A 27,788-nucleotide genomic window follows, 5' to 3' on the forward strand; every position below is an offset into this window, starting at 1 on the left:
GGTGTAGAATCCTTCCAGTGTTACTCAAGAATATATAAATAGAATCTATCAAGGGCCAGAGCATGAAACAAAAACTGACAGTTTCTTTTGAAAGGTTTTTTTTTTTTTGGCCCAATAGCATGATAATCAGAAGTAACAGCTAGCCAAACTCTATGGGTGAAACTTTAGTATTTGCAAGCTAACCAAATTTGATCAGAGGCTCCCACAGAAACATGCAGCAGGACCAGCATATTTGTTTTCTTAGAAGTGAATTCTAATGCATATCAAAACAGAACAGCTTCCTTTATTGCATTGTATTTTCAGAGTGGTCAAGCATGTTATGAAATGTTCCAACACCATTCATAAAAATGATTTATAGATAAATCTACAATAAAATCAAAACATATACTGCTTCAACAATGTAGTTATAAAATCAGCTCCAGTAGAAGAACATTACACATACCATTTTAAAACAGCAGGTATTCCAGCTGTTAGGGCTGAATGAAGTTGCTCCTGATAACAGTACTTTTGACCAAGAGTTTTCTGTCCCTTTTCAGCACAGCATAAAGGAGTCTCTCCAAGGCAGCTTTATTACACAAATTATAATCCATCTGTTCCCCTAAACCTTTCTTTTCAAACAAGTTTCACTACTGGGAAGTATCTATGAGGAGAAAAATCAAATTCTGGAGGAACCTAGAATAATAAATATATATATATTAGTGTCCATTTAAAATACCTTCTCAAGAATTCTATCGTTCCACCTGGATTTTTAAACTATCAAGTATAAAAGAAAAATTCCAAAAGGCAGGGGGAAGATGCTTGATAGCCAGATATTATGAAATTTAAGGTACTAAATTCTATGAAGCATTCTCCTGAATAAACATATACTCTTCAGTTATTGTTTGTAATTATAGAAATGCATTCCATTAACATAACTTTACATCATCACATGTAACCTAGTACCTGAATCAGACATGCACTTGTAGCTCTGATACCTTTGCAGTGGGTACTTTAGTATTATATAGTGCTGCTCATGCAAGAGACCACTTGCTTATTTTCTCCCACATCATACATCCCAAATTTGTCTCTGGTCAGCCCCAAACCTCCACTACAGATGCATCAGGTTTCTGCTGGATACAGTTCAATATGACTGCCCCCATTTGACACACTTCAGTTTGTTTTCATGTTAACTTAGCTGCACTTTGCTTACCTTAGAATCCTTTTTGTGACCTCCTGCCAGCAACTTCATTACCACAATATTCGGTTTAGCAACTTTAAGAATTCGATTGACCTAGACAGAGACAGTCAAGTTTCATATTATCTGCATATAGTTAAAAGACCAGTTGCAGTGAACACTTAATACTGCTTGCAGTTTTTATATTTAGTTCTCTATAATGATTTATTTATTAACCCAGTTATATACTAACAAATACACTTTACAAAAAATATTGTTCTAAGGTATTATAAGTAATAAGCACAGTGATGGGCTTTTCAAATATTGACAATATTCCAGGGTATATCGAAGCAGCCTGGTTAAGCACGCAAAACGCTGCTAGATTGTTGTCAATGTCTTTTAAAAGATATTCTGCTTTCCATACTAGATGAACAGATTCTCTGGTTCTTTTTAACCAAATCACAAAAAAAGTTACAAAGAAGGGGATGCAGAGCAGATTCCTGTCTAATTAACAGACAGGAAAGAAATAGGAGGTAAAGCAACAAACACCTTAAGAACTAGAATTTCAAATCTGGGGAGGGGTTGTTCTATGTATAACAATTTGCCTGGCCATTTATCTCTTTTTCCTTTTTAATTTTTTCTTTATCATGATCGATTCTGAAATTATATTACATTATTAATGCCGTTGAATTGATTTTTCTTCTTTAGGATAATAAGTTTTTAAAAATCTTGAAGAATGTACAGAAACTGCCACTATACGGAGAATATCTAAAGAGACCCAGTGCTGAACTTTAACACCAGCAAAATTACCATTCTATAAACCTCTAGTTAATATTAGAATAGTGTTTTAAGACTTTTATTTGTGATTTAGATGAAAACAGCCATCCTTCATTCATACATAAAAAAGGGCACTTCAATCATTAGGCCCTTCATTTGTTAACTCAAGAATAATATAGAAAAATCCAGTTCCATCATAAAATATCAAGCAGTCTCCAAAAACTTCAGATATTTAAGGACAATGGCACATTTGATACTAAGAGTTTATGCTAGCAGAATTAGGTAGACAGTCTGCATATACCTCTGTTCAGTAGCGTTTGAGTATCATAAGCAAGTTTTTTTTTTATAATATTTTATTAAAGTTTTAAAATTATAAGGTTAAAAGTTAGAAATGAAGAAGAAAATGAAAAATACAAATTATAAGAAAAGGAAAAAGAAAATGTGAGATAAAGTAAAGAATAGAAAAAAGACATGAAAAATAGATAGCTTCCAATCTATCTCTGGTCTTAAGAATAATAAGAATGTCATAGGTGCTAGTTTTTAATGCATTTAGTAGGAATAATTCTTTGTCAAAACATATCCCATTACATTTATAATCTAATCTTCAAATCCCCATGTAAGCTTCGCCCCGCCTGCATTTTGCAATAATTTATTCTCCCTGTTCTATAGTCGGATTTTTACCTCATGATCTGGGTTAGAGATATTCTCCAGTATCATTTTAGCTTGCTGGAAGTGTTTGCTAGCAGCCATGTAGAGATCAGAAGATTGAGGAGGAGGATTGTATTTGTTTAGATCAGACATTTCCTAAACATTAAATAATAAGTATCCCTTAAAATTGCAGCAATAAAAAATCTTTATAGAAGTTATTTAAAAATACGTTGTGGTTTGGTGCAAAGAGACAGCACACAGAAGCAGAACTATTTTACTCATTATTTCATACATAATTTTATAATCAAGTAAGCAATGATTTATTCACTTGTGGTACTGTAAGACTAACAAATTATCATACTTTTCAACACCAGTAAAATAGCATGGGAAATGCTATTTCATATTTTAAAAGATGTGACTTGATGTAAACTACTGTTTCCTGCCTTCATTCCAAGGAAAAGAAATATATACCACTGAGAACAATTGCTCGTTAAGAAGATGAAAATACTGACATTTGTGAATAATTGTTTTTTTTTTAAATTATTAAAGTAAAGCATACAAATAACCTATAACATGGCTCTAATGTAACTATGATTCACCTTGAATTGCAAGTAGTGTACAGGTGGTGGTGTGATGACACTGTTGAATGGGGCAAACCGATGTTCATATCGAACTTGTTCACTATCGAGTTCAAATTTCGGTTTTCTCACTTTACCATCCATGTCAAAAGCAATCATGGTCTTCAGGAAAATGCAAAGTAAAAGCAGCAGAATGAGAGATCTGCTTGTTATAATAGCAGCAATAGAAATGTTAATATATGTATATACTAGTTACAAATAATTGGAAAAATGGTTTATAAAACAAAAATATTACTGACCCCATACAATTGCATATGACTCTTGACATTCCATCCTAGCGATTCCCTCATGAAATGTAGTTCACAACTGTACTACTGGTATTAAACTAGCTCTTACAACAGCAATTCATACTATGATCACCACATGACTATACTACTGAAACGTACTCAAAAACTGTAGATGGTCCAAAATGTGGTAGCCCAGCTGCTAACGGATACGAGGTTTAGCAGTTTAACATCAATGCTTTGCTTGCTGCATTGGTTACCAATTAAATTACCAGGTCCAATTCAAAGTGTTTATGCCCTTTACAAACATTTAATTTTTTAAAAGATTATTTAACTTATTGAATTGATATAATGTATAATACATCACCTTGTACATCCCAGCACACATATTTTGATAGGCTTGGCTCATGGTAATCTCTCTGCTCAGAGGACGAGCTGTAAATTTCATGCAAAGAAAGACTTTATCATAAAGCTGTGCTAATTTCTGAAATATTTTTTAAAACCCATAAATCTGAAAAATGAGGCAGTTCTCAGAGGTGATACCAGTTATTCTGCAAAATTTGCACTGATTCTACAACCGAATCTATATTATGAGACACACATGCTAAACCTTCCCTAAAAAAGGCCACTTTTTAATGTACAGCTGGGTTGCAACAAATGGTAATAATTGAAAAGTATTTTTTGTTTATTTTACTCAGGCTTACAGGCCACTTGAGTTGTAACCTACTAAGAGTACACAACTGGGGGGAGACCTACTTTTTTCTTTTAATGATAAAAGTGAGCTAAATTGGGATGACAAATGAGTTATGAAATCCCTGATGCACCTAAGAATTTGGCTAAACAATTAAGCCTAACTGGAAAAACACTGGAACATTTATTCAATGGGAAAATGCAATTAGTGGAAAGAGAAGCTCAAACTTCCATATTTGTTCAACAACACAATAAGGAATTAAGATTATATTCCACTGTCATTATTGTTGCTTAATAATTTATTTTACAATGTTTATACTATGGGTATTTTATCATACTTTAATGTATGGTTGATTGCCATAAGGCTATTTTTAACTGCTGAGAGATTGTGGATAGCAGCAAGAACAAATTAATATTGTAAAATAAACTTAGTTAAAAAAATCCAACTATATGACCTTTTTTTCTCCCTAATATTCCAATTCCAAATAGTCAAATATAGATTTTTATTGAAGAATGAGATTGGAGTTAATGAAACTGCTTACTTGGCAAAACATATATAATTTAGATTTTGATGGCTACTTGTAGCTGAACATAAGAAAGGCAACCATCAAGTTTACATGTCATAAAAGAACCCCAGGCAAAACAATAAAGAAGTTGCAAGATCTCTCTCAAAAATATACCTTTTTTCTTTTTCTTTGTTTTTTTATTACTCCGGCCTTTCTGTTGTTCTTCCATTATTCTTTCTTCAGCCATCTGAGAACTATCAGCACGACTGAGTGTTGACATTAGCCATGCATACAGAAATTCAGAAAGGTACCTAATGTAGAAAGAGTACCTAATTTAGGACTTTTACTAACTTTTGATTTAAGTGAGACTTTAAGTAAAAAAAAGGAAGGTAACTATTTGAGAAAATTGTTCATTTTCAAATGAATTGATAAACTAAAATAAAAATCATACATGGTATTTGTAGACAACTGTATAATTTAAATGTATAGAACCTTTACTGAATCAAATTATATACCAGCTATCATTAAAAGAATGTCTGCTTCACTAAAACTGTCCTTTTTTTTTTTTTCCAAAGCATAGAATGGAAGAAAGAAAACTGATCAGCCAAATGCAATAGTGCTGATCTTACTAAAATTAACATAAAGACAGTAAGATTCTGGAGAAAGGTTCTCTTTGTCAACTTTAGTTTATTATAAGACTAGCCCCATTTTTTCTCCCCATGCTCCATCCATCTATTTTAGAGGTCTCCATCACCCTCAAAGCAGTTTTCCAGTGGTGCAGGTAGGTGCTAAGGGGAGAGAATACTTTCTTGCGTGAAGTTCTTCAAGTAAACTCATTACAAGAGTCACAAGCCTGTGTTACATTAACATTTTTAATAGGTTATCAATTGAAATTAAGTCCAAATTTAATTTTCAAAATATTGAAAAATAACTAGGAACATCAAAGTTTATGACCGAAATCAATATATCAACAATCTGAGAAAGGATATTAATGGAGGAACAGCACTAGGTGTACTGTCAGAACTTTGCTAGCGCTGTTCAGTATAAGGGCTCCCATTGCATGAAGCATTGAATAAATTATGGGGCAAGAACTGAGAGTCTTTCAGCTACAGTCAAGTGAAAAAGTAACTGAAATGTTTGACTTTTTCAACATATTTCAACATAAAGATATCTGATCTTCATTTCAACAATACTGATAAAGAGGATGTAATATAACAAATATCATGCACCATTTACATCTTGTAGTCCATTTGTGTAATTTAGATGAACATAAATGCAAATTTCACATGTGGAAAAAGTAAGTACACCCCTACATTTATCACTACCTCACATACCTAAAATTAGAATCATGTGCACCAGATCAGGTGCAAATGATTAGAACATTATTAAAGAGGATCTAGAAGAAACCTGTCTTACTGAACCCTCAGATATTTAGTTTGATTTGCTCTTTGTTGTTGAAGTATGTGGTATCACCATGCCTAGATTGAAAGAGCTCTCTGGAGTCTTCAGAAAGGTATTGATGCCTATGAGACTGGGAAGGGATTTTAAAGGCTGCCAAACAACTGGACATCAATAATTTCACTGTCCAGAAAATCATCTACAAGTGGAGATTTCAAACAACTGCCAACTTGCCCAAGCCAGGCCATCCCAGCAGGTTCAGCCCAAAAGCAGAATGCAAGAAGCTGAAAAAAGCCTCTAAGAACCCCAGAATTTCATCACATGACCTACAGGTAGCTCCCACCACTACTGACGTCAAACTGTGTGAATCTACCATTAGAAAGGAGCTGCACAAATTAGATCTATGTGGGAGGTATGCCAGGAGGAAACCTTTGCTGTCCAGAAAGAACATCAGGGCAAGTTTTCTCATTAACACCTAGGCAAAGACCAGAACTTCTGGAACAATGTGCTCTGGACAAAAGACGCAAAGATAAGGAGATCTGGCCACGGTATCAGAAGACACGTTTGGTGAAAATACAGCATTTTGCCAGAAGAACCTGATACCAACTGTAAAGCATAGTGGTGGAAATGTTATGGTTTGGGGCTGCTTTGCTGCAACAGGGCCTGGGCAGCTCACCATCACAGAATCCACTATGAATTATTCTTTGTACCAGAGGGTGCCTGAGGATAATGGGAGACCATCTGCCAGAAGACTGAAGCTTAAAAGAAACTGGACCTTACAATATGACAGTGACTCTAAACATTCTAGTAACTCCACCAAGGGATGGCTGAAAAAAAGGAAATGGAGAATTCTGGAATGCCTACTTAAGGTTGTTTTGGCCAAAGGGGGAAATACCAGGTGTTGCAGCCAAGGATGTACTTACTTTTTCCAGAGAAGAAAATGGCATATCTGTTAATTTTTTGTTGAATAAATGATTTCAAAGTCAATTTTCCATAGCTTTATTTTTTGTTCAATTACATCACCTTTATCTTTCTATACTGTTTGAATGAAAATAAAATATTTGTATGTCCACATATGTTAAAAAAGAAAAACAATATACGGCACATACTTACTTTTTCATATGACTATGTCTGATGACTCTTAGTTTCACACCCAGTGAAGTCTATATTGGCTGTTCCAGTTACCAAAGCTTTAAGACTAACTGTTCTTAAAAGAAAAGGAAAGTACAGGCATACAAAACAAGGAGATCAGTAGCATTTTAGGTAAAGGAATATATAATCACTATAACTAAAAATAGCTAAGCAATGCAGAGTTCATTAGTTTTGCGTGACATTTGGACAAAAAACAACAGACTCAATCAAGTATAAAAAAAACTGAATATGTCTTTAAATATGGGCAACAGACATCTATGGAATCTGTGCCAAATCATGATCAATGGGGCAACACTGATGCAATTTTATGTAAGAAATCCATTAGATACATGTATGTTTCACTATCTATATTATATTTAGAGTAGGGTCAGAATAGTACACCCTCCTAGTCTGCAAGTAAATTTATTTCTCTTACCAATATATGTAATAATATTCATGCATACTGTATAGCTCCAGTTCAAACCCACTGAGAAGATACTGTATCATAATGCGAAGATTATGGTATAGGACCCAAGTTCCCAAGCAGGCCAAATGCTGCCTTTGGGGTTCTTGTTTTAAGAGCATACTGTGAAGAGCTGCATCCACTTTCTCTGCCTAATGAAAAAACAATATTCAGCTCAAAGCAACCACAAGTGCTGAGATCATACTAACAAAATTCAGTATTTATATCTGCATTTATATTTTAAACCCCAAACTGAAAGTTTGATGCAAAACAACTGTATTTTCATACAAAGAGAAATAACACAAATGTATGTGATAACATGTGATGATCAAAATAGTTTTACTTAATTTAGGTGTAATATATTGCCTGATGCTGAGCACTTTGTCCCCCATGTGATATCACATCCTAGAATTTTGTGTCATATAATAAATTCTTTTCACCTTTGAAACACATTAGATATTCTAGCATTTAATGCTCCAGTATATGGTAATATGTGCCTTTTTTAATAAACAGACTGATATGTTGTCTAATGTTATTAATAAATATAGCATGATTAGTTACAAAGAAAAAGCGAATTTCCCCAAATTTAAGGTTTTCCTTAAATCCAATATTCCTAGATATTCACCCTTTTTTTGAAAGGGCAATGGAAAGAGGACAAATAACATGTATGGCATCTAGGAAGCATGGAGAACAACAGCAAGCTGCTTGAGCATTACAAACTGTTCCTAAAGTTCCCAGTTTCTCAACAGATGCTAAATGTACCTTTAAATATTCCTCTACAGCCAAATCAACTAGAGAAAAAATACAAAGCCATTTTCATGATTTTATAAACTGTTTGATGCCTCCTTATATTACCTCATCTTGCAAAGTAGCAAATTCTTCAAGAATATGGCCAAGTTTATCTCTCTGTCGAGCTCTATTGTGCCCATGAATCTGAATCAAACTACAAAATGGCTGAAAAAAAGATTAAGTTGATGTCAGATTTCAAAGTTTTAGACTTTATTTACACTGCAGATCTTAAGAACAATGTTGTAGTAGTATCAGCATACTTTGATGTGATAATAAATATGAAATCAATCTGAGTTCTTAGCTCACTTCTGACTTCTGAGATGTTGGGAAAGTTCTAACCTGCTTTCTGCAGGCTATGAGGATTGGAATGGGTAGAAAGGAACCGAATCCCAGCAAGAGGGAGTTCTGTTTGTCCAAAAACACTTAGTTCTGAAATGGTCTGGATGTGGTTATCCTTCCACTCAAAAATGAGATCTTTTTTTGACCCACTGGGGGCGGGTGTGTGTGTCTTGAATTCATGACTCCTGCTAGAAGAGTAAATGGGAGCTGTGGTCTGAGAGCCCTTTGCCCAGTTCTGGCTGGTGTGCCAGTTGTGGCCCTATCCAAACCAGAAAGCCTTGCCAACATTAACCCACCTGGTTGACCTTACAACCATGCATCTGGATTACTGCTATGTGCTCTACTTGGGAATGCCTTTGAAAACAACTTGGAAACCACACTTGATACAAAATGCAGCCACCAGGATGCTTACATGTGAGAGCCATAAAGCCACTACAATAGCTGTTCTCCAATAGTTGGCTGCCAATAGGCTTCTGAGTCCAATTCAAAGTGCTGATTTTAATCTGTAAAGACCTATATGGTTTGATTCCAGTGTATCAAAACCTCCTCCAGGTGGAATCTGCCCAGTAAGTACACTCATGCAGAGGATGCTCAGGGTCCCATTTCTGTAAGAATACAGAGGGACATGGGCCTAAAGTCAGTCCATCTCTGTGATTGTCCCATGCTTTGAATACTGTGCTCCTAGGACTGGGGCCTGGAGTCCTCCTTACTAGTTTCTCACAAGGCAGTTAAGACAATCTTTTGAATGAGCACTTGGGGGTTGAAGCTGCTATATTATCTGATGATGCGGTGATCATGTATATTTCATGTGTTGGTGAATGTCAATGCTCTTGGTTTGATTACTGATCTGTTGTTTAATTTTGTAAACCACCAAGAGTTACTTCAAGCTGGGCTTTATAAAAATATATTAATAATAAATACACTGAAGGAGTGGCAGGTAATTTGAACTCTGGTAAATTAGCTAGCTATCAAATATAAATTAGTTAACTATTAAATATAATACCAATTATCTTATGATAATTAGGAGTCAAAGGGAGAAGTCCCTATTGCTTCTAACTAAAGTCATATTTGGTGTGGCACATTTTTGACTGTATAGTTCAAATACAGTAATTATCTCTATCTTGGAAGCATTAGACAATGTGCTTTAAAGAGGTATGGGCAGATTACTGCCAAATACTGAAGATTATAGGGATGGGCGGGCAGGATTGACTCAATACAAACACATCAGACTTTTAAATAAAAATGATTTTTTCACATGAAACAAAATCAGTCATAATAAAGGAGTTACCCTATTCTGTGGTTGTTATTATATACATTTCCTATGTGTATATGTTTTCTTCTCAATACCATACCAAAATTAAAGACTTTTCCATGATCTCTGCCCTAGGGATTATTGATAAAACCAAAATATCAATTGCATCTTACTCCAATGTTTTCCTATCTATGTACAATGAATGTGCTCCTCCTTCTGGAGGGCAAAATATTCCTTCAATAATTTCTCATCACTTCCTACTGCTCTGTGAAAGTATCTTACAGCATTACAGCTGAGAAATTTAGAAAGATAAGGGGAGAATCACAGGACTGGGCATCTGGAAACTGTTTCATTTTGAAATATTTCAAGCACAAAATTCAGTGAAATGCCACTTTAAGTGTGCAAATGGGCTGTTGTGCACTTGGAATGGGATCCTTTGTGAAATTTCATAACAAACAAGTTTCAAAATGAAACATTTTGTACATAACCCTAGCAGGATCCTCTATATTACTTCCTTTGCCATTTTACAAGGTGTTATTTTATAAATATTTTCTCCAAAGTAACGTAATATTTGTCAAATTCAAATAGGTAGTTGACTTTGGAACAGTCCGAGAGCCAGCTTGGTATAGTGGTTAAGGCATCAGGCTAGAAACCAGGAGACTGTGAGTTCTAATCCCACCTAGACGCAAAGCCAACTGGGTGACCTTGGGCCAGTCACTTTCCTTCAGCCCTAGGAAGGAGGCAATGGCAAACTACTTCTGAAAAACCTTGTAAAAAAAACTGAAGGGATTTGTCCAGGCAGTCTCCAAGAATCGGACATGTTTGAACAGGTTAAAAAAAAAAAAAGGAACAGTCCAACTTTAAAACATTTATACGTTTTGAAAATTTACCCTTTATTCTTACTGTATTTAAGTATTTAAATAAATGCATTTATATTTCATAATACAATCAATACTCACTCGAACACAGTGTGTGACAAAGGAGTCAATATAGTCCTTAGCTTGGTGATTGTTATAAAGACAACATCTAAAAGAAAATGAGTGAAATTATTTTGAGTGAAAATCAAAGATATACATTGTCCTAAAGTCGAGGTGGGCAACCCAAGCCCCCCCCCAATTATTTTTTATGGCCCTCAAAGCATATCCATATTTCACTGCCGAAGTCTGGCATAAGACTACTAATCTTAAATGATGGGATTCTTCGCACCTTCAGAATCCTCAACGACCCCCCCCCCCAATATTTACAAAAAAACAACTGAAAATTTTGGGTCATCTCCCTTGATGTTATCACATCAATAGCTCTCCAATCCTTGGAGGCTTTTTTAAAAGTATAGCTCATGAATAAAACAACTGCTTGCTTCTATCCCTAGGAGAAACACTTGACTTGGGTTCCCAACTATGGTTATGCCATATCAACTCCCAGACACTTTTTCTTCCTTAACAATGTTCAGTTTTTTTTAATTTACAGAGAAGTCTATTTTTAAATAGAAGTGACTTTATCAACACCTGTTTCTTAAATATTGGGAGATACTATAAATATGTAAATTAATACCCCAAATAGATTTTGCTACTCACTTAGGTGAAAGTACTGGAGGACTGACGAAAGATCTTAGGGCATCTTTTACCATGTCTTGCATAAGGTGAGTACCAAACACTTTTTTATTGTCAACAAGAAAAGTTGTCTGAAACAAATATATCTTCATTACTTTACATGGCTATGAACATATCTTCAAACTTTTATTGTATTATTTCCAACTTGCCTGTAACAGTGATCTTGAAAGAACACAAGGTGACTGTTCACTAAATTCACAGAAAAAATCCTAAGTTATAAACAGAGTAAGAAAACCACGGTTATCATTTTGCAAAAGGTATATTGTATAAAGATGAAGTCCAATGTTCCCATTTGGATATGTAACTTCTTCCATCAGCAGAAGGGAGCTCCCCACCCCTTCCACAACAGGACATTTGAGACACTTAGTTGAGAGTAATTATAAAAAGTAAACTCAGAATTCTGTCTCAATATTCTTTCACTAGCTGTTTATTTTTTAAAATTTCTTTGCTCTTTATGTTTTCTATTTTTTTAAACTAACATATGAAACAAGAAATTAGAATTTTTTTTTAAGTCTGAAAACATTCATGAGAAAGCCCTTGGAATTATTCAAAGAGGATGCCTTTGTTTCCCAATTAATAATATGTTAAAAGCATTAATACTTACTAGTATGCAATGCAAATTGGTTAAATTGATGACTTCGCATACAGTTTTGATTCGTTCTATAAGTTTTGAAAAATAGTTAACCATTTCTTCTCTTTTAATAATTTTTGCATATCGAGGAAAAGTTGGCGGAAGCAATCTCTGATTAACTAGTGGCTCAAAGCCCATCATTATAGGATGATCTAAAAAAATAATAAAGAATTCAGTTATGGATCTTCTTTTAAGTGCTCTATTATACAATAGTTAGCTGATCAAGGAACAGTTTATCAATTGATGAACAACTTTCAAAATATCAGTTTTGTCACTTAAGCAACTTTAGATTAATTTAATCAAAATTTATTGAATAGCAAAGCATGCAAGTACAACATAGGTAATAATAAGGAAGCAAAATAAAATATGATCATAGATTTTCGCACTGTTTTTCTCCGAAGGAAAACACTGTTGTCTAAAGAATTTATTGTGCATATGGATCAATCGCAAGACAAGTGAGGTTCTGAAAATCACACACCAATACCAGTGCTTTGTAAAGTCTGAATATATTTGCCAAACTGTAATAAACTGTTAACTAGGGGAAACCCAGTTTCAGTTCTACCCTCAGTCATGGAAGCTCAATGGGTAATTTTGGATCAGTCACTCTCTCTCCCCCAATCTTACCATTTTGCAGGGTTTTTATTTTGTAGAGAAAAAATTGGAGAAGAGATGCTCTTTATAAATCTCAAATAACATTAAATAACATCTCTTGAAAGTACTATGGAAACATTATGCTGTCAAGCATGGGAACTTTCCAGTATCTTAACTACACATGCAGTGCTAACATGAAAAATGGCTATTTCCAGTCACTTGTTCTCTTCTCAAAATTCTGCCATGCTCTACTCATTTGGATATGGTAATCAGCAAGAAAAAAGTGTTTGCATGGAAATCAAATACACTTTCCCATATTTGAATCTTCTATCAAAGGCTATCAATGAATTTTAGCTATACCTCCACCTACTTAATCCATTAAATAAAAGAACAAAACTCTTGGGTTGAAAAAGGACAACAGCTGAGTGCTGGGAACAAACTGGCCTAAGTTAGTGCTACCAAACTTTTAAATATATTGTATCTAAAATAATGAATAAATCACAATGACAGAAAGCTAGAAATCTGAACTTATCCTGCAAAGGAGAACAGAGAATGAATTGAAAATACTGTAATGAGGGTCCTCAGTGGGAAAGGAAGAAAGAATGGCTCATGGACAATCTGGATTTTGCTAAAATATTTAAGAATACTACAGCTGATCTCATTGAAACACAATGAAACACAAAAATGAGAATCCTCTTCCAACAGGAAAAAACACACTACCAAATATTTCTATTTCTAGAGACTCAGACCTGATGTACCTCCCAGTACTAATGGAAAGTTTTAAGTGTCTCAGGAAGAATGCCTAACTGAGGTAGAAAAGTTAAAAGGAAGTTATATCATGGGAAGCTCAAAGTCAGCTTAAGAAATATTTTCTGAGACTTTACCAACATTGCGATGATAGCTGCAAGCATCAGGCAAAACAAGAGATGATCCCTGTCTTGATAAGGTTAAATAAAAAGACTATGACAAGAGACTCATTTGGGGCTCTTGAATATTTGAATTTTAGCAAAGTAACCCTCTTCCCCAGCAACAGCAAGAGAACATTCCCAAAGGTAACTGCTTACCTCCTTTTGTTGTATCATTCTGAGCCTGAATACCATGATGTATTAAGTTGTGAATAGCAGAAAGCAAATCAGCAGCCTGAGTCATCAGTTTCTGAGCTTCTGCAACTGCACTAGTCTATTCAGAAGCAATTTTAAAAGCTTATGTATAATAATAAAACTATTTACTATTTCTTTTATAGAAATAAAAGAAAAGTACAAGGAAGTCAGTGCAAGTACAGTGTAATATAACATATTATAGTACCATATTATATTGTATCATATCCTTGCTTATGCATGTTGAATCTAAAGATGCATCTCAGCTATAAAAATTTAAAACCAATCTTACAGACTTGATTATTGTAAGATAAAACAATAGCTTAACAGGGAGTGGCAACATGGCCCCACATTCCTCTAAGAACTCTGCCCACTTCAAAATAAAAAAAACAGTTAAAATGAACAATATTAAGCAAAAACACTGAAATTTCAAACAATGTCAGCTTGAGATCCCATGAGATTTCAGCCATGATAAGAGCACTGACATTAACATGCAAGAGTGTGCACTGGTGCCCACAATTTTGAATTTCAGATATTTCCTTGTAGTTTTGCACTTTGCAATCAATAAACTGACCCTCAATTATGTAACCAAAATGCTGTGAATAATGCACCACCAGTGGATAAGCTGACCCTCAAAATTTTCCTGTTTTAATTTTCATAATTGGCTTATCTGCAGATGGCACATTTTTTATGGTATTTTGGTTAATTCAAGGGTCTGCTTATCCACTTATGGACACTTATGTATACACGAATATACAGGATATGCTGGTACTTTTAAAAAGTATAACTGTATATACTCATGGATAAGCCCATCTGTGGATAAGCCAAACTCAATTTTTTGAGTGTATTTTGGCACCTAAAATGCTTGACTTATCCACAATTATATATGGTAGTTTCTAAATGTGGGAGCTCTACATAACAATTTGACATGAACATCTAAAACAATTTGTTGCAGCTAACATATGTTTAATAATATTCAGTTAATCATACCTCTTTCTTGGTAAAGGCTATTAGTACAGTCAGTAATATCCGAGTAAACTTCACTCTGCTGAATACTGCAAAGCACTGCTGATGCTATTGTAAAATCAATTTCAAAATTAATACATTTAAAATTTTTATAAAACAGAAGGTTTGAAGTGTGAGCTATGTTCACTATTCATATATACAGAAGTTGTTTTGTAATTCTGAACACTGAAACATTTTTAAAAAAATAAATTCCCTTTTGGATTAGTTGAAAATAACAACAGTATGTATAAGAATACAATTTTTAAAATTGCACCTTCAATACGTCGAAAGTGCATGATCACCACTAAAAGTAATGCACAATTAAAGTCCTGCTAAAATCAAGACCAAAACAAACAGCCCCCCCACCCCAAGCAATCTTATGATTCTAACCAATTAGTCTTTTAGTATATATCCATTTTTTAAAGCTTAGGATGCTTTTTATGTAACCTTGCATAGCATGCAAGCTTCCTTACTTCAAGTTCCACTTCTGGATCTCTCTCTTCTCCTTGTCGGCTTCGAGTGCTCTAAAATAAAAAGCATTAGAACAATTTAATGGTACAGTGCTAATGAAGTACTGTATCAACTTCATAGCCCAGTGTCATATAAACATTATCAAATGTTTATAATATAGAACATTTTACCTATTTATTACACAAACATCATCTTTCTGTAATAAATAGGTAAAATGTTCTATATTATAAACACCTTAGAAGAAATCTAAGATATATTCTGCTTTGATAAGTCTTACTGAGAGACAAGCCAGGGAAATCTAGGCAGAATGCAGGCTTGGTCTGCAAAGACCTTGGTTTAAATTCCCATTCACTTATGGAATCAGAATCAAAGTACTTATGAAGTGTGTATCTCACCTATTCACATCTAAAGCAGAAGACTCAATTTTTATATTAAAATGAATGCATAGATGGCAAAAGTTTGACAAATACATACCAAGAATACTTGGCCTCCATATGCTTCTTCATTCTAGATACCCTTTCCTAGCCCCAATATTTTGGCTTGATTTACACTCGCACTGAAATGCTGTATTTGTAGACCAAGTCTCTGCAATGAACTGCACTTGAAGTGATGGTGATCAAAGCTCCCCTCTACATGATTAAGACCACTCTTCTGTACAGAAAAGTGAACAAAAATGGCTACACCATCTCTTTTAGCCTGATCATATCTAGAAAACCTAAAGAGTGCTCCAGAAAATTTTTGTATTTTTACAAGTCAGCACAAAAGTAAACTATATGAATTTTAAGTATGTATCATTAGTAATTCAGCCCTACTAACTCTTGTTCAATTTAACTAAAGTTACAGGGTGTTTTTTTGTTTGTGTATGCCTTTGAGTCAGTGTTGACTCCTGGCAACTGCCTGGACTAGTCCCTGTGGTTTTCTTGGGAAGATTTCAGAAGTACTTTGCCATTGCTTCCTTCCTAGAGCTGAGAGAGGGAGACTGGTCAAAATCACCCAGCTGGCTTCATGCCAAAGGCAGGACTAGAGCTAATGGTCTCCTGGTTTCTAGCCTGGTGCCTGAGCCACTGCACCAAACTGGCTCTGAAGATAAAAATGGAAAGGAACCACAGCAAAGGCTGGTTATATATAAAAAAGTAAACAAAACCCAGTTAAAAGGCTTTTATTAAGTTGATTAATCTAAAAAAAGGATTTTGTTACAATCATCTTATATTCATCCCTATCTGATAAAGTCATTCAAAAATAAATTGCAGTTAAAAACAAGAGTTTTATATCTTGGGACAAGATCATAAAAATTAACAATGTAAAAGCCAAAGGACTACCAAGATCTCAATTCTTGCCATTATCAATATCTATATCTGTACTGAATATATTATACAGCATGTGAAGACTTTATTTTACATTCTTTAAGAATACTCAGCAGACTTGGATTCAGAAGTTTCAAGGTTATTTTACTAACGGCAACTCAGCCAATAATTATAATTATTAGGTGTCAAATGGAATATGGCAGGCTTATGAAATGTGGTTTCTATTGTGAGAGAATATGTATGTCGCATACTCAAGCACAAGCAGATAACAGGCTAATAAACATTATAACATGTATTATTGTTGGTCGCACAGTCAGCCAGATGTTTAGACTGGATTTGGCATTTTTATCTACCTATCGAGAAAAGTTTTAGAGAGCCAGCATGGTTAAAGTGCTGGACTGGGAGCAGGGAGAACCAGGTACTCCTTTAGCCATATAAGTCAGCTGGGTGACCTTGGGCCAGTCACTACCTCTCAGCCCCAATCTGTGACAAGCTGCCTGAAAAACCACCTCCCCTGTGGCATCCTGCAGTGAGAAGCTACACTGTAAGAATTAGGTGACTGAGCACAAAACAAGTGGACCCTGCAACTAAGAAAAACAGATGCTAAGAAGAACCTCAGCAGAGTAAAAAGTTTTATTAATTCTGTCCTTTATGCAGCCTAAATACTAGTACTGTATTTTTGGACTATGATTTGCCCATATTCATTATACCAGAAATAGCCTTATAAATCTAACTTACGAAATAGCCAACAAAAATACCTTAACTCGCCGTTGCAGATCATCTTCAACATCCTTTAGCATACCTGGAAAAAAATTACTCAGTTCAGCTGTATGAATGCTATTTGAAAAGAATCAGTTATGTACAAAAGTCTGGGAACAGAACCAACACATCTTGGTATTTTCCAAGACTCTTGGAAATCTGATTCTTTACTACTTTTTTTTAAAAGAAAGGCACCATGTATTTTGGCAAAGCAGCAGCTGTCTGATTTCCAGCTGTGTTAAACTCTGCCCCTATTCTTTCTAGCATGCCTTTGGGCCCCAAAGCAATCTAGAAAACTTTTCAGAAAGGAGAGGAGGCAGTATTACTTTTAGTCATCTACCAAAGATGAGGAATGTATTTCTACTAAAATAGTACAGAAGATAGTCAACTATAAGATACAGATAAAAATAACTTTTGCTTCAGAAAAACCTCTAATAGATGTGGTCAGGAATTTGCACTAAACTGACTTTGGTTTTCAGTGTGCTCCTAAGTCTCTTTGTCTCTCTCTATACAAGTTAAGAACTTGGATGTTCAACTTCAGTTTCTATCCCTACTTCAGAGTGTATGCATGATTATTACTTTTGCTTTAGAATCTTACGATTTGTAATAATACTTTGAAACCCGTTCAATATCTCTATGAAGATTTCTGACAGAGAGATCTTATAATGTGTCCCTTCACATTCTTCTTTTGTTTCTTTGTACTGTAAATATCTATGAAGTCCATTGGCTAGGTCAGTTCCTTCTATAATAGTTTTATGCCTGTGTTCAAATGGCCTTAGCCTAAAGATGACTTCTAAACCTAAGTCCTTGGTTTAGGTTTCGACTAGAAGTCAATACACCTCCAACCATGCTTACTGACACCACTCGTGTATTCAAATATAATCAATGAAGACTTGGTTTAGAGAATGGAAATGATTCACATGATCAAGCACCACCAATGCTCCTTATGGTGCAGTAGTATACTTCTCAGTTCAACATGCTATGGTTTGATACAACACAATTTCTTACAAACCAAATTTCCACACTGTGGCTTGAGAGGCTCACTCAGAACAGATGAGTTAACTTTAGATATAATAAATACTTATGCCTTATTATAGAAGGCCAACAAGCAAAGATCACCTGAATACAAGCAAAATCTTGCAACACTTATCTATGCATACCTAGCTATTCTCAAATCCTGATGCAAATAACAGTATGTATAACTTAGACTTTATTCTCTCAAACTAACAAATGGCTATATTCTCCAAGAAAAGAGACAATGAATTTAAGGTTTACCTGTAACTCGAAGATCCGTCACACTGTTTGCCATTTTAAATCCGTATGTCATGGACTGAAAATCTTCCTAAACACAAAAGGGGCGGGGGGAGGGAGGGAGGGAAGAGTTCTGCAGTCAAGGCATACTTGCCACAAGTAGCAACTTGTTTCACAACATTTCTGCAAGAAACAGGTCAGCCTGCAATTGTACACTAGGTATTTTCAGAAAACACTCACAGGACAGTTGGAAGACAACATAGGTTTTAACATTTGTTATTCCATCAAAGTTTTAGGAATTAAGACTATTCCAACTTCTGTATGATTTGCTCAATAGCACATTTTATGTATATAGTTTCCTAAATAATATAGTATAATATTGATGAAACAGGAAGCTTTATTAGTGATTTCAGGCTTAACTTATTAAACTATAGTTTAAATGAACTGCATTTCCCTAATCCAAACATTACAAGAAACCTTGTTTATATCTGATCTCATTCTTCAACTGAAGGAGAGATTTAATTGGTTTAGCCACAAAGCCTTTCTTACTTTATTGATTTGTTCATAATTACAATATATATATTGTTTTATTGGTATTTTAGATTATATGAAACACTTCCAACTGAGTAAGGGCAGTGCTCAGTACAAGAATCAGGGATATGTCAAGCATGAAGGAATGGAGAGTTCTGCATTTATACACGTAAGCTACCCTACAACTATGGGAGGGGATGTTCCAGAAAGTGTATCTTGAACTGTAAGTTAAACCTGGAAGCATATAAAGCAAATAAAATATAAAAAAAAACCCAATATCCTGAGAAAGAGTATACTATAAGAAAAAAGACTAAGATACTAAAAAAAGTAGCATATGCAAGAAAGAATGGATAAAAACTGGAAGAATAGCCAATTACAGCTAGAGAGAATGGAATTTTATTTACTATTAAAGGGGAAAAACATCAAGTGAAGAAAAAACTCACCTCTTCAAATACTGCAGCTTTGTTTACTTTTTCTCTAGCAATATCACAAATTTTTAGGATGCCTAGTGCAAATGCCTTCATAGCAGGATCCTCAATAAAATCAGGATTATGAATGTACAGGCAGGTAAATACTGTCTGTGCCAAGGAATGGCCTTCTAGCCATGTTATCTGAAAATATTGAGTACATGATAAGGAAATTCAAGCCAATCACAGAAGCCATTTGAGGGGCATCAGAATATTTGAAACAACTTGGAATTAAATCTTGTTTTGTCCCGAGCATGGAACAAAAGTTTAAAAGATGAGTTGCTTTGCTGTACACACAAAACTCTTGAAAATGCCAATTTGAGCCTGGAATATTTTATATACTCCTGGTATAAATAATTCAAAAACTCTCTGCACTGAATTTTACATCACACATCTACTTAACTATCCTATACATATATCTAAGAAAGTGGCTATGATCATGATTACACCTACAGTGACCATATTTTCTTGGAAAAAATGAAGACAAACCTGAAAAAGGGGCAAATCTGAAAGAGGTTCATAAGGATAAAAAAAATTAATTGTTTATGTTTGTAACTTTGCCTTACCAAGAAAAAAAGAGCAAAACCAAGAAAATAAATAATTAAATTAAATCTAAAGGACAGCATTCTGAAATAGAGGACTGTCCTTTATAATAAAGAACTATGGTCACTGTAGTTACACCAGAAAATTGCCCCCAGAGTATCTAACCAGACCCCATTTATCTTCATTAGAGCCAAGTGGTTGGTGATGCTATGGTACAGTGCTGTAGTACAGCCATCAGAATACTACTCTAGCCAGGGCATTTTTAACATGGGCCATTATCTGAGAGCAAAAAAACTTCAGATAAATCCCATCCTATTTCTGTCCAGAGTATTGTAGCCTATTGTGCCCTGAAATTTAAATTTCATTCATGGGCTGTACTGATATATGACTATGCTTCCTGGCCCCCTAGGACGGACGGAAGGAAGGAAGGAAGGAAGGAAGGAAGGAAGGAAGGAAGGAAGGAAACTGGTAGCCCCTATACAGTGGAACCTCGAGTTATGAATTTAATCCGTTCCGTGACTCTGGTTGCAACTTGAATTGGTCGCAACATGAGGCAAATTTTCCCATAAGGTTCAATGTAATTACCGTTAATCCGTTCCGGCGTCTGCGGACCACGTGGCAGGGCGGAAAAATGGCAGCAGACCACGTGTCAGGGGCAGAAAAATGGCCGCAGACCACGTGTCAGGGACGGAAAATGGCCGTGGACCACGCGGCAGGGCGGAAAAACGGCCGCAGACCACGCGGAACGGGTGGAAAAACGGCCGCAGACCACGTGGAACGGGCGGGGAAATGGCCGTGGACCACGTGGAACGGGCGGAAAATGGCCGCGGACCACGTGGAACGGGCGGGAAAATGGCCGCAGACCACGTGGAACAGGCGGAAAATGGCCGCAGACCACGTGGCACGGGCGGAAAATGGCCGCAGACCATGTGGCACGGGCCGGAAAATGGCCGCGGACCACGTGGCACGGGCAGAAAATGGCCACGGACCACGTGGCACGGGCAGAAAAATGGCCACGGACCACGTGGAAAGGGCGGAAAATGGCCGTGGATCTGGTTCATAAGTCGAGGCGGGTTCGCAAGTCGAGGTAAATTTTTGGGGCCGGAGCTGGTCATATCTCGAAAAATTCATAAGGAGGGGCATTCGTAACTAGAGGTACCACTGTACTGTTAATATGTATAAAGGTGTATAGGGAAGAAAAGTTTTTATAAGTTCAAAATATAAATTCCATTTTATTAAAGTTATAATTATCCAAACACAATAGTGTCTTTAGAAATTATTTGTTTCAAGAAAATGCACCAACTTAATTTTCATGCACAATGAAGTTTATGTAATCCCATTATCTTTAAAAGGATCTACTCTCTAACTTATTTTTTAGAGTTACAACCTTAAAAATGACTAAATACATTGGATTTATTCAGAACTAAAATATTCCAGTAAGAACTAAGGGTACAAACTACTTCAGTTTACTTTTATTAATCTAAAACCCACTTTAAAGCCTTAAGGAAAGAAACTATTTCCACTCAGGCAACATTAAAAACATTATATTCTTACCAAGCAACAAAAGCAAGTGTCCATTATTCCTATCAATTCAGGCAAGGATAAGTCTTTAACCTTAATGGTCCCATCCTTTAAAAGAGTAAGGGAAAAAATGAGTTTCCATTACTAATGAGTGAAAATAAAACAATGAGGAAATATTTCTAATCACTGTTGCAATGACCAGTTGGGACCAGTTATACAGCAGATGGCATCTATAGGGGAGACTTTCCTCAGCTTTGTCTATGTGCCATTTGCACCCAGTTTTGGGGCCGAGGGCTCCGGTCACAGTAATTCATGTCCTCATTACCTCCAGGTTGGGTTACTGCAAAACATTTGACTTGAGCCTGCCTTCAAAGATTCAGCAACTATAGCTACTGAAGAACATAGAAGCCCACTGCCTGACAGGTGAGAACTGTTTAAGCAACGCTGCAAACAAATCCTATATAGCTTGGGTCCAGGGTATCTTCAGAATCATGTTCAAGTAGAATCTGCCTGTTTTATGTACTCAACTTAGGAAGAGAGTTTCAGATTCCCACCCTCCGGGAAGTTAGAAGAGTAGGAGGAAGGAAACAAGACTCTTCTGTGGCTACCCCAGGTTTTTGGACTAGCTTGCCACCCAAGCCTAGATGGCTCCCTCGCCTCTCATATTTAGGAAGGTGACAAAAGCTATACTTCTTTGCCTAGCTTTCCAGATCTAATATTTTAGCAGGCTTTTCTAGTTTTTACTTAATTTTTAATTCACAGCACTCTTTATTATAGTAATTCAAATTTTAATAAAAGCTCTCATTGTTTTTCTTTTGAGAATACTGTAAGCTACCTTGAGTCTATTTATTTTGCAGGATACAATTTATATAATAAATATAAATATTATCAGCCCTCAACAGAATTATTTGATTGGGTGTTTTTAAGATGATTATGATACAAGAAACAAATTGTTTAATTAGGATTGAGTTTCAATCTGCATGATTTGCTATAAATTAGCAAATCAACTCATAATTGTTCAGCAATAACTGCTACAATATACCTTAGTTTTTGTTCCTGAATTCTTAAATTGAACATGTTCTCAGAAGTGGCCTGTTTTTAAATTTTAATTGTTTGTCATTTGCCTACTATTCCAATTGATGGATCTTTGATCTAGTATTAGGAGGAAAAAGAAGGTCAACTTAAAGTCTGTCATCTCTTCCTTACACTCAATACAAGAAATTTCACATTTCTTAAAATATTTGCATTCATTCAACAATGAATTATTTTTATGACTCATTAAACAGTTGACACTAAAACCAACCTTGATAGCTTGTTCAAAGTTAAGAACTTTTCGATTAACTTGGTTTCCAATCATACCAGCATCCATCTTAGGATCCATCATTTCAATAGCAGACATGGCTTCAAACAGACCAAAGCTAAGGATGTTTAGAAAAGAGAAAAAACTAAGTTTGTATTAACAACTTAAACAATTTTTTTAATGCTTATAGAGTTTATAAATATCATGCAAACTTAAGTATCCATCTTAAAAAGTACATCCAGAATGTACTCTTAAGCAAGTAGAAATGGGGAATGTGAAAAATTACTAATGAATATAAGCCATTTTCAGTGAAAAACAAACAAATCTAAGTAAGTATGAGATGCAGAGCTTGAATATTATTTTCTTTTCCGTAATTTTCATCTTCATCTACTTTTACAATTTTTATAGTAAGAAACCAGAAAATCAGACCCAAATACATTATGGATTGCTAACACTGTGGTCAGCACCACATGCATACATTATATATTTAGCTAGTTTCAACATTGATCCAGTAGCATTTTGAAATGTACCTCCCTTCTATTTGTTACTGACCATACTCTTAATTTTGTGAGTACTAGAATATAGAGAGTGAGAGAAAAGTTGACTGATTATTCTACTTAGGGCAAATAATCTCTCTCTAAGCTCAACATTAAGCATACCTATCCACCTTCATTAAAAAATCATTTTTAATAGCACTAAATAGCACCCTGATTTGGATACAAATACAATAATACTTAGAAAAGACTCACTGAAATTAACTGGATAAGTTAGTCATGACTGAATTTAACAAAGTACGTTCATAATTCTTTCTGTAACTTCTAGCACGCATATCCTAAACCAAGAAGTACATTTTTCAATTCAACAAAAAACTCAACGCCATTAACACCAATGATAACTGCCAGTGTTGCCTCAACAAGGATTCATATGAAAATCTAATGCCGACTAGTTCAATGAAATCTGTATACTACTAAAACTCTCATTGCATTTGTCTGTTTGTACCCTCAAGTTAGCCCAAACAGTGCATTATACTGCAACCATTTTTGAATCAAGGTACCTTACTTCTCCTTACTATATTCAACAGCCCAGTATCAGTAGTAGAGTCCTTCAAGTTCTTGGGCTCTATAATCTCCCAAGACCTGAAGTGGACGCTTAACATCAGAACCATCATCAAAAAGGCACAACAAAGGAAGTTCTTCCTGCGTCAACTTAGGAAGTTTAAATTACCTCAGGAGCTTTTGGTACAGTTTTACAGAGGAACCATTGAGTCTGTTATCTGTTCCTCTATAACTGTCTGGTTCGACTCAGTAACCGAACAGGACAGATACAGACTCCAACAGATAGTTAAGTCTGCAGAAAGAATAATTGCAATCCGCCTGCCTTCTATAGAGGATCTGTATACTGTGAGGGTCAAAAGGAGGGCAGAGAAGATATCTGCAGATCCTTCTCATCCTGGACATAAATTGTTTCAACTTCTTCCCTCAGGACGGCGCTACAGAGCACCGTAAGTTAAAAAATCTAGACACTGGAACAGTTTTTTCCCTTGTGCCACTGCTCTGCTGAACACCTAATTAATGCAGCATGACATATTGACTGACATTGCATGATAAGATATGACTGTTAAGACGTGACTGATAATGCTCTGTTAAATGTGAATATATGCTAGATAATAGCTTCTCCTTTTAAAAAATGAATATTAGTCAATAGCCGCAGTATTCTTCCTCTAATTCTCCTCTTCTGACTCCATAGTTTTAGTATAACATTATTATTATTATTTTATATTATTCTTTATTTCTTGATGCTATGCAAACACACTGACAGCTCTTTGCACCGAAGTCAAATTCCTTGTGTGTCTAATCATACTTGGCCAATAAAGTATTCTAAAGTATTCTAAAATTTGCTAACTTAAAGAATGCATAAAAAATCTGGGACCCATTACTTCTGTGGAATTAAATTTCCACAATGTTCAGACCACTTTAATTCGCAAAGTTGTGGTTGTTCAGCATCCCCATGGTAATGTGATCATGATTTCTGACGCTCCCTGCCAGCACAAAGTCAATGCGGAAGTCAGCAGGAAGTCGGAAGTTGCTCCTGCTCCCACTGCTTTTTTACCTGCCTATGGTCACTCTGTTGATCTCTTTAGGTAAGTAACTATTGACTTATTATTGAAGTTTGTTTGCTACTACAATTATTTTTCTATTTATGATATATACTCTTTTTAGATGATCACAGGACCACCCAGCATGGGGTAAAAAAAATATGCTCAGCCTAAAATTTAATGTTCATTCTGGTCAAAGGATGACCCAACAGGTCACAGGGTTGTCTAGTTCACTACAAAACCCAAGTAGTTTAAATGACCAATAGATTAAAATAAAAAATAACATGATGCAATTGTGTTGAGTTCCTAAAACACACCATCCAAAATTGCTGAACTTAAATCCAATTAAATATTTTTTCATCATAGAAACATAGGACATTGTGTAAAAATTATATTTCAAGCTTTAACAGATAATTTTTCTCCAAACAATCTGTTATCAAAATAAATCATTAGAGAATACTGCCTAATTCCAAACATCTTTATATAAAATTTAAGTCCAGTTGAATATGTAAGACTCTGTTTTCACAGTAATACAAATTGTAATTGTTTGTCCATATTACAACATACATTGTTTATACCCAAGGTGATATTAGTACATACTACTGAAATGAGGAAAAGATCTACCAAGCATTCATTTGACATCTGAATATATATAAAAAGTATAAACTCACAGTTTGTCATGAAGCAACTCTCCTAACTTCAATTCTAAAAAAAGAATTGCAAATGAATTCAGAAAGCTCTTCAGATACTTTATATAATATACATCAGGTAATCAAAAATAAACTCACACTGCCAAACGATACGTATGTACCCAAACTTCAGCACAGCCTACCAGAAGTCTACTTTTGCATTATTTAAACATGTTGTAGATATTAGGAAGCCCAAACAGGTTAGGAGAGCCAGTTTGGTATAGTGGTTAAGGCACCAGACTAGAAATTGGGAGACTGTCCTCCCTTAGGCACAAAGCCAACTGGGTGATCTTGGGCCAAGTCACTCTCTCTCAGTCCTAGGAAGAAGGCAATGACAAACCACTTTCAAAAAATGTTGCCAAGAAAACCGCAGGGACTCGTCCAGGCAGCCGCCAAGAGTCAACACTGACTCAAAGGCACAACCCCCCCCATTTAGAGAGCAATTTATGAAAACAAACTGGGAATTATCTCCTTTGTCCTCCAAATTTCTATGTCACTTGAACACCTGCTTAGAATGTTGGGATGGGCCTCAGGAACAAAGTGAAGGCTCTGAAAAGACGTGCTCTAGAAATGTTGAGTCACTAGGACAAAATTCCCAGGGGGGGGGGGAACCTGGGAAGTTTGAGAAGTGGGAAAATATTCAAATTTCATTTTTATTGCACAGATGCTATGATACTAGTTGTGGAGAAGGGAGACACATAAGGCATGAAAGGTTGTGTCACCTGAAGCAATCCACGAGTCTTTTAGTGAGCTGGTGAACTTAGTAGTTACTTCAGTAATGATTTATGGCAACTCCCCTTTAGAGCAATCAGAAACTGTTTGATGCTTTCAAGTAATGCCACTCAATCCTCTCCAGAAAAGTCTAGTGCAGTACTTCTCAACCTTGGCAACTTTACAATGTGTGGACTACAACTCCCAAAATTTCCCAGCCAGCATGCTGGCTGGGGAATTCTGAGTTGAAGCACATACATTGTAAAGTTGCCACGGTTGAGAAACATTGGTCTATTGGTTATATATGAGGTCTGATACTGCAAATTTTCTGATGCTACTAACTCACAATTCCTGTCTGTGTTTACAGACATTATCTAACCCCCGTTCAGCATGACTTACCTTTACAGCAATTTTCAAAATCTTGGGTAATGTCTATCCAGCTTGTGTTACTCTTTTCCATCTTCTCAGCTATATTCATCTCCCATCCTGAATCATCATCTTCTACTGAAGCCTTCATAACCATGACCTTAAACCTGCACAGAAGTTGGGACATTAAAAACTTAGCATCTAAACGTTAGCAGTACTAGCCAAATGATTGATACGATTAACACAATTTTCTGGGTTTATACAACAGACTGACCCCCACCAGCTGGGTCAACACAACCTGTTTGACTCGTTTGCGATTCAGTGTATCCAGAGAGCAGCGCCTGGGAGTTTGAATATACGGTGTAGTTCCTCCGATCTAGTAATGAGACTGAATCAAGTTCTAAAGCCTGTCGCCATGCTAGGAGTGGGCGAGGCTAGTTGGGACAAGCCTCTTTGTCTATGCGCCACTAAACCCCAACCAGCCAGGTCACTGGCATAGTATCCCTAGATCCCAGAGACAGCAAGGAAGGATTCCTCAGCAAACTCAGTCTAGGGAGATCTATCCGGGCCTCTCACCTGCCGCCCGCGGGCGGTAGTGGCGGCACTGGAATGCTGCTTCTCAGCCCCGCAACTGCTATCTCCGCAGCCGGCAGCGCGTGACGCGGGCGGGGGGGGGAGAAGAGAGGGGGACGTGTCTTACCCGGTCCTCGGAGCCCCTGCCCAGGCGGCTGAGATAATTTACTTCCCCTTCTCCTCCCAGGCACAAACCACACAGCCGCGGCGCAGGCAGAAGCACAGCTACTGCGCCTGCGCTTACGAACCCCGGATGAGGGGACTC

At 36.0% G+C, this 27,788-nt stretch overlaps 1 protein-coding gene across 1 annotated transcript; it reads right to left on the bottom strand.

The window, feature by feature from the left end:
- Window positions 1–265: 265 nt before the first annotated feature.
- Window positions 266–27,786, bottom strand: NAA35 (N-alpha-acetyltransferase 35, NatC auxiliary subunit). Its single transcript, XM_007429249.3, has 23 exons — window positions 27,651–27,786; window positions 26,984–27,117; window positions 25,856–25,889; window positions 23,093–23,207; window positions 21,823–21,897; window positions 19,702–19,869; window positions 18,752–18,818; window positions 17,476–17,519; window positions 15,416–15,466; window positions 14,928–15,011; window positions 13,905–14,019; window positions 12,223–12,401; window positions 11,768–11,827; window positions 11,583–11,689; window positions 10,968–11,034; window positions 8,484–8,582; window positions 7,602–7,780; window positions 4,811–4,947; window positions 3,808–3,875; window positions 3,178–3,318; window positions 2,612–2,734; window positions 1,190–1,270; window positions 266–672 (listed from the first exon to the last, which is right to left on the bottom strand). The coding sequence occupies exons 2-23, from the start codon at window positions 27,105–27,107 to the stop codon at window positions 613–615; spliced, it is 2,178 nt and encodes a 725-aa protein (XP_007429311.1). The 5' UTR covers window positions 27,108–27,117; window positions 27,651–27,786; the 3' UTR covers window positions 266–612.
- Window positions 27,787–27,788: the final 2 nt, after the last annotated feature.

The sequence above is a fragment of the Python bivittatus genome, unplaced genomic scaffold (genome assembly GCF_059951505.1).
Source record: "Python bivittatus isolate LINGU-HERP-01145 unplaced genomic scaffold, Pbiv_v1 ctg000850_np1212, whole genome shotgun sequence".
NCBI lineage: Eukaryota > Metazoa > Chordata > Lepidosauria > Squamata > Pythonidae > Python > Python bivittatus.

Excerpts from the sequence above, each read along its gene's own strand:
- NAA35 (XM_007429249.3), bottom strand. The coding sequence starts at position 27,107 with ATGGTTATGAAGGCTTCAGTAGAAGATGATGATTCAGGATGGGAGATG. Across the intron at positions 14,020-14,927 it reads TAGCCTTTACCAAGAAAGAG|ACTAGTGCAGTTGCAGAAGC; the intron begins GTATGATTAACT and ends GCTTCTGAATAG. Across the intron at positions 11,828-12,222 it reads CCAATTTGCATTGCATACTA|GATTTTTTCTGTGAATTTAG; the intron begins GTAAGTATTAAT and ends TTTATAACTTAG.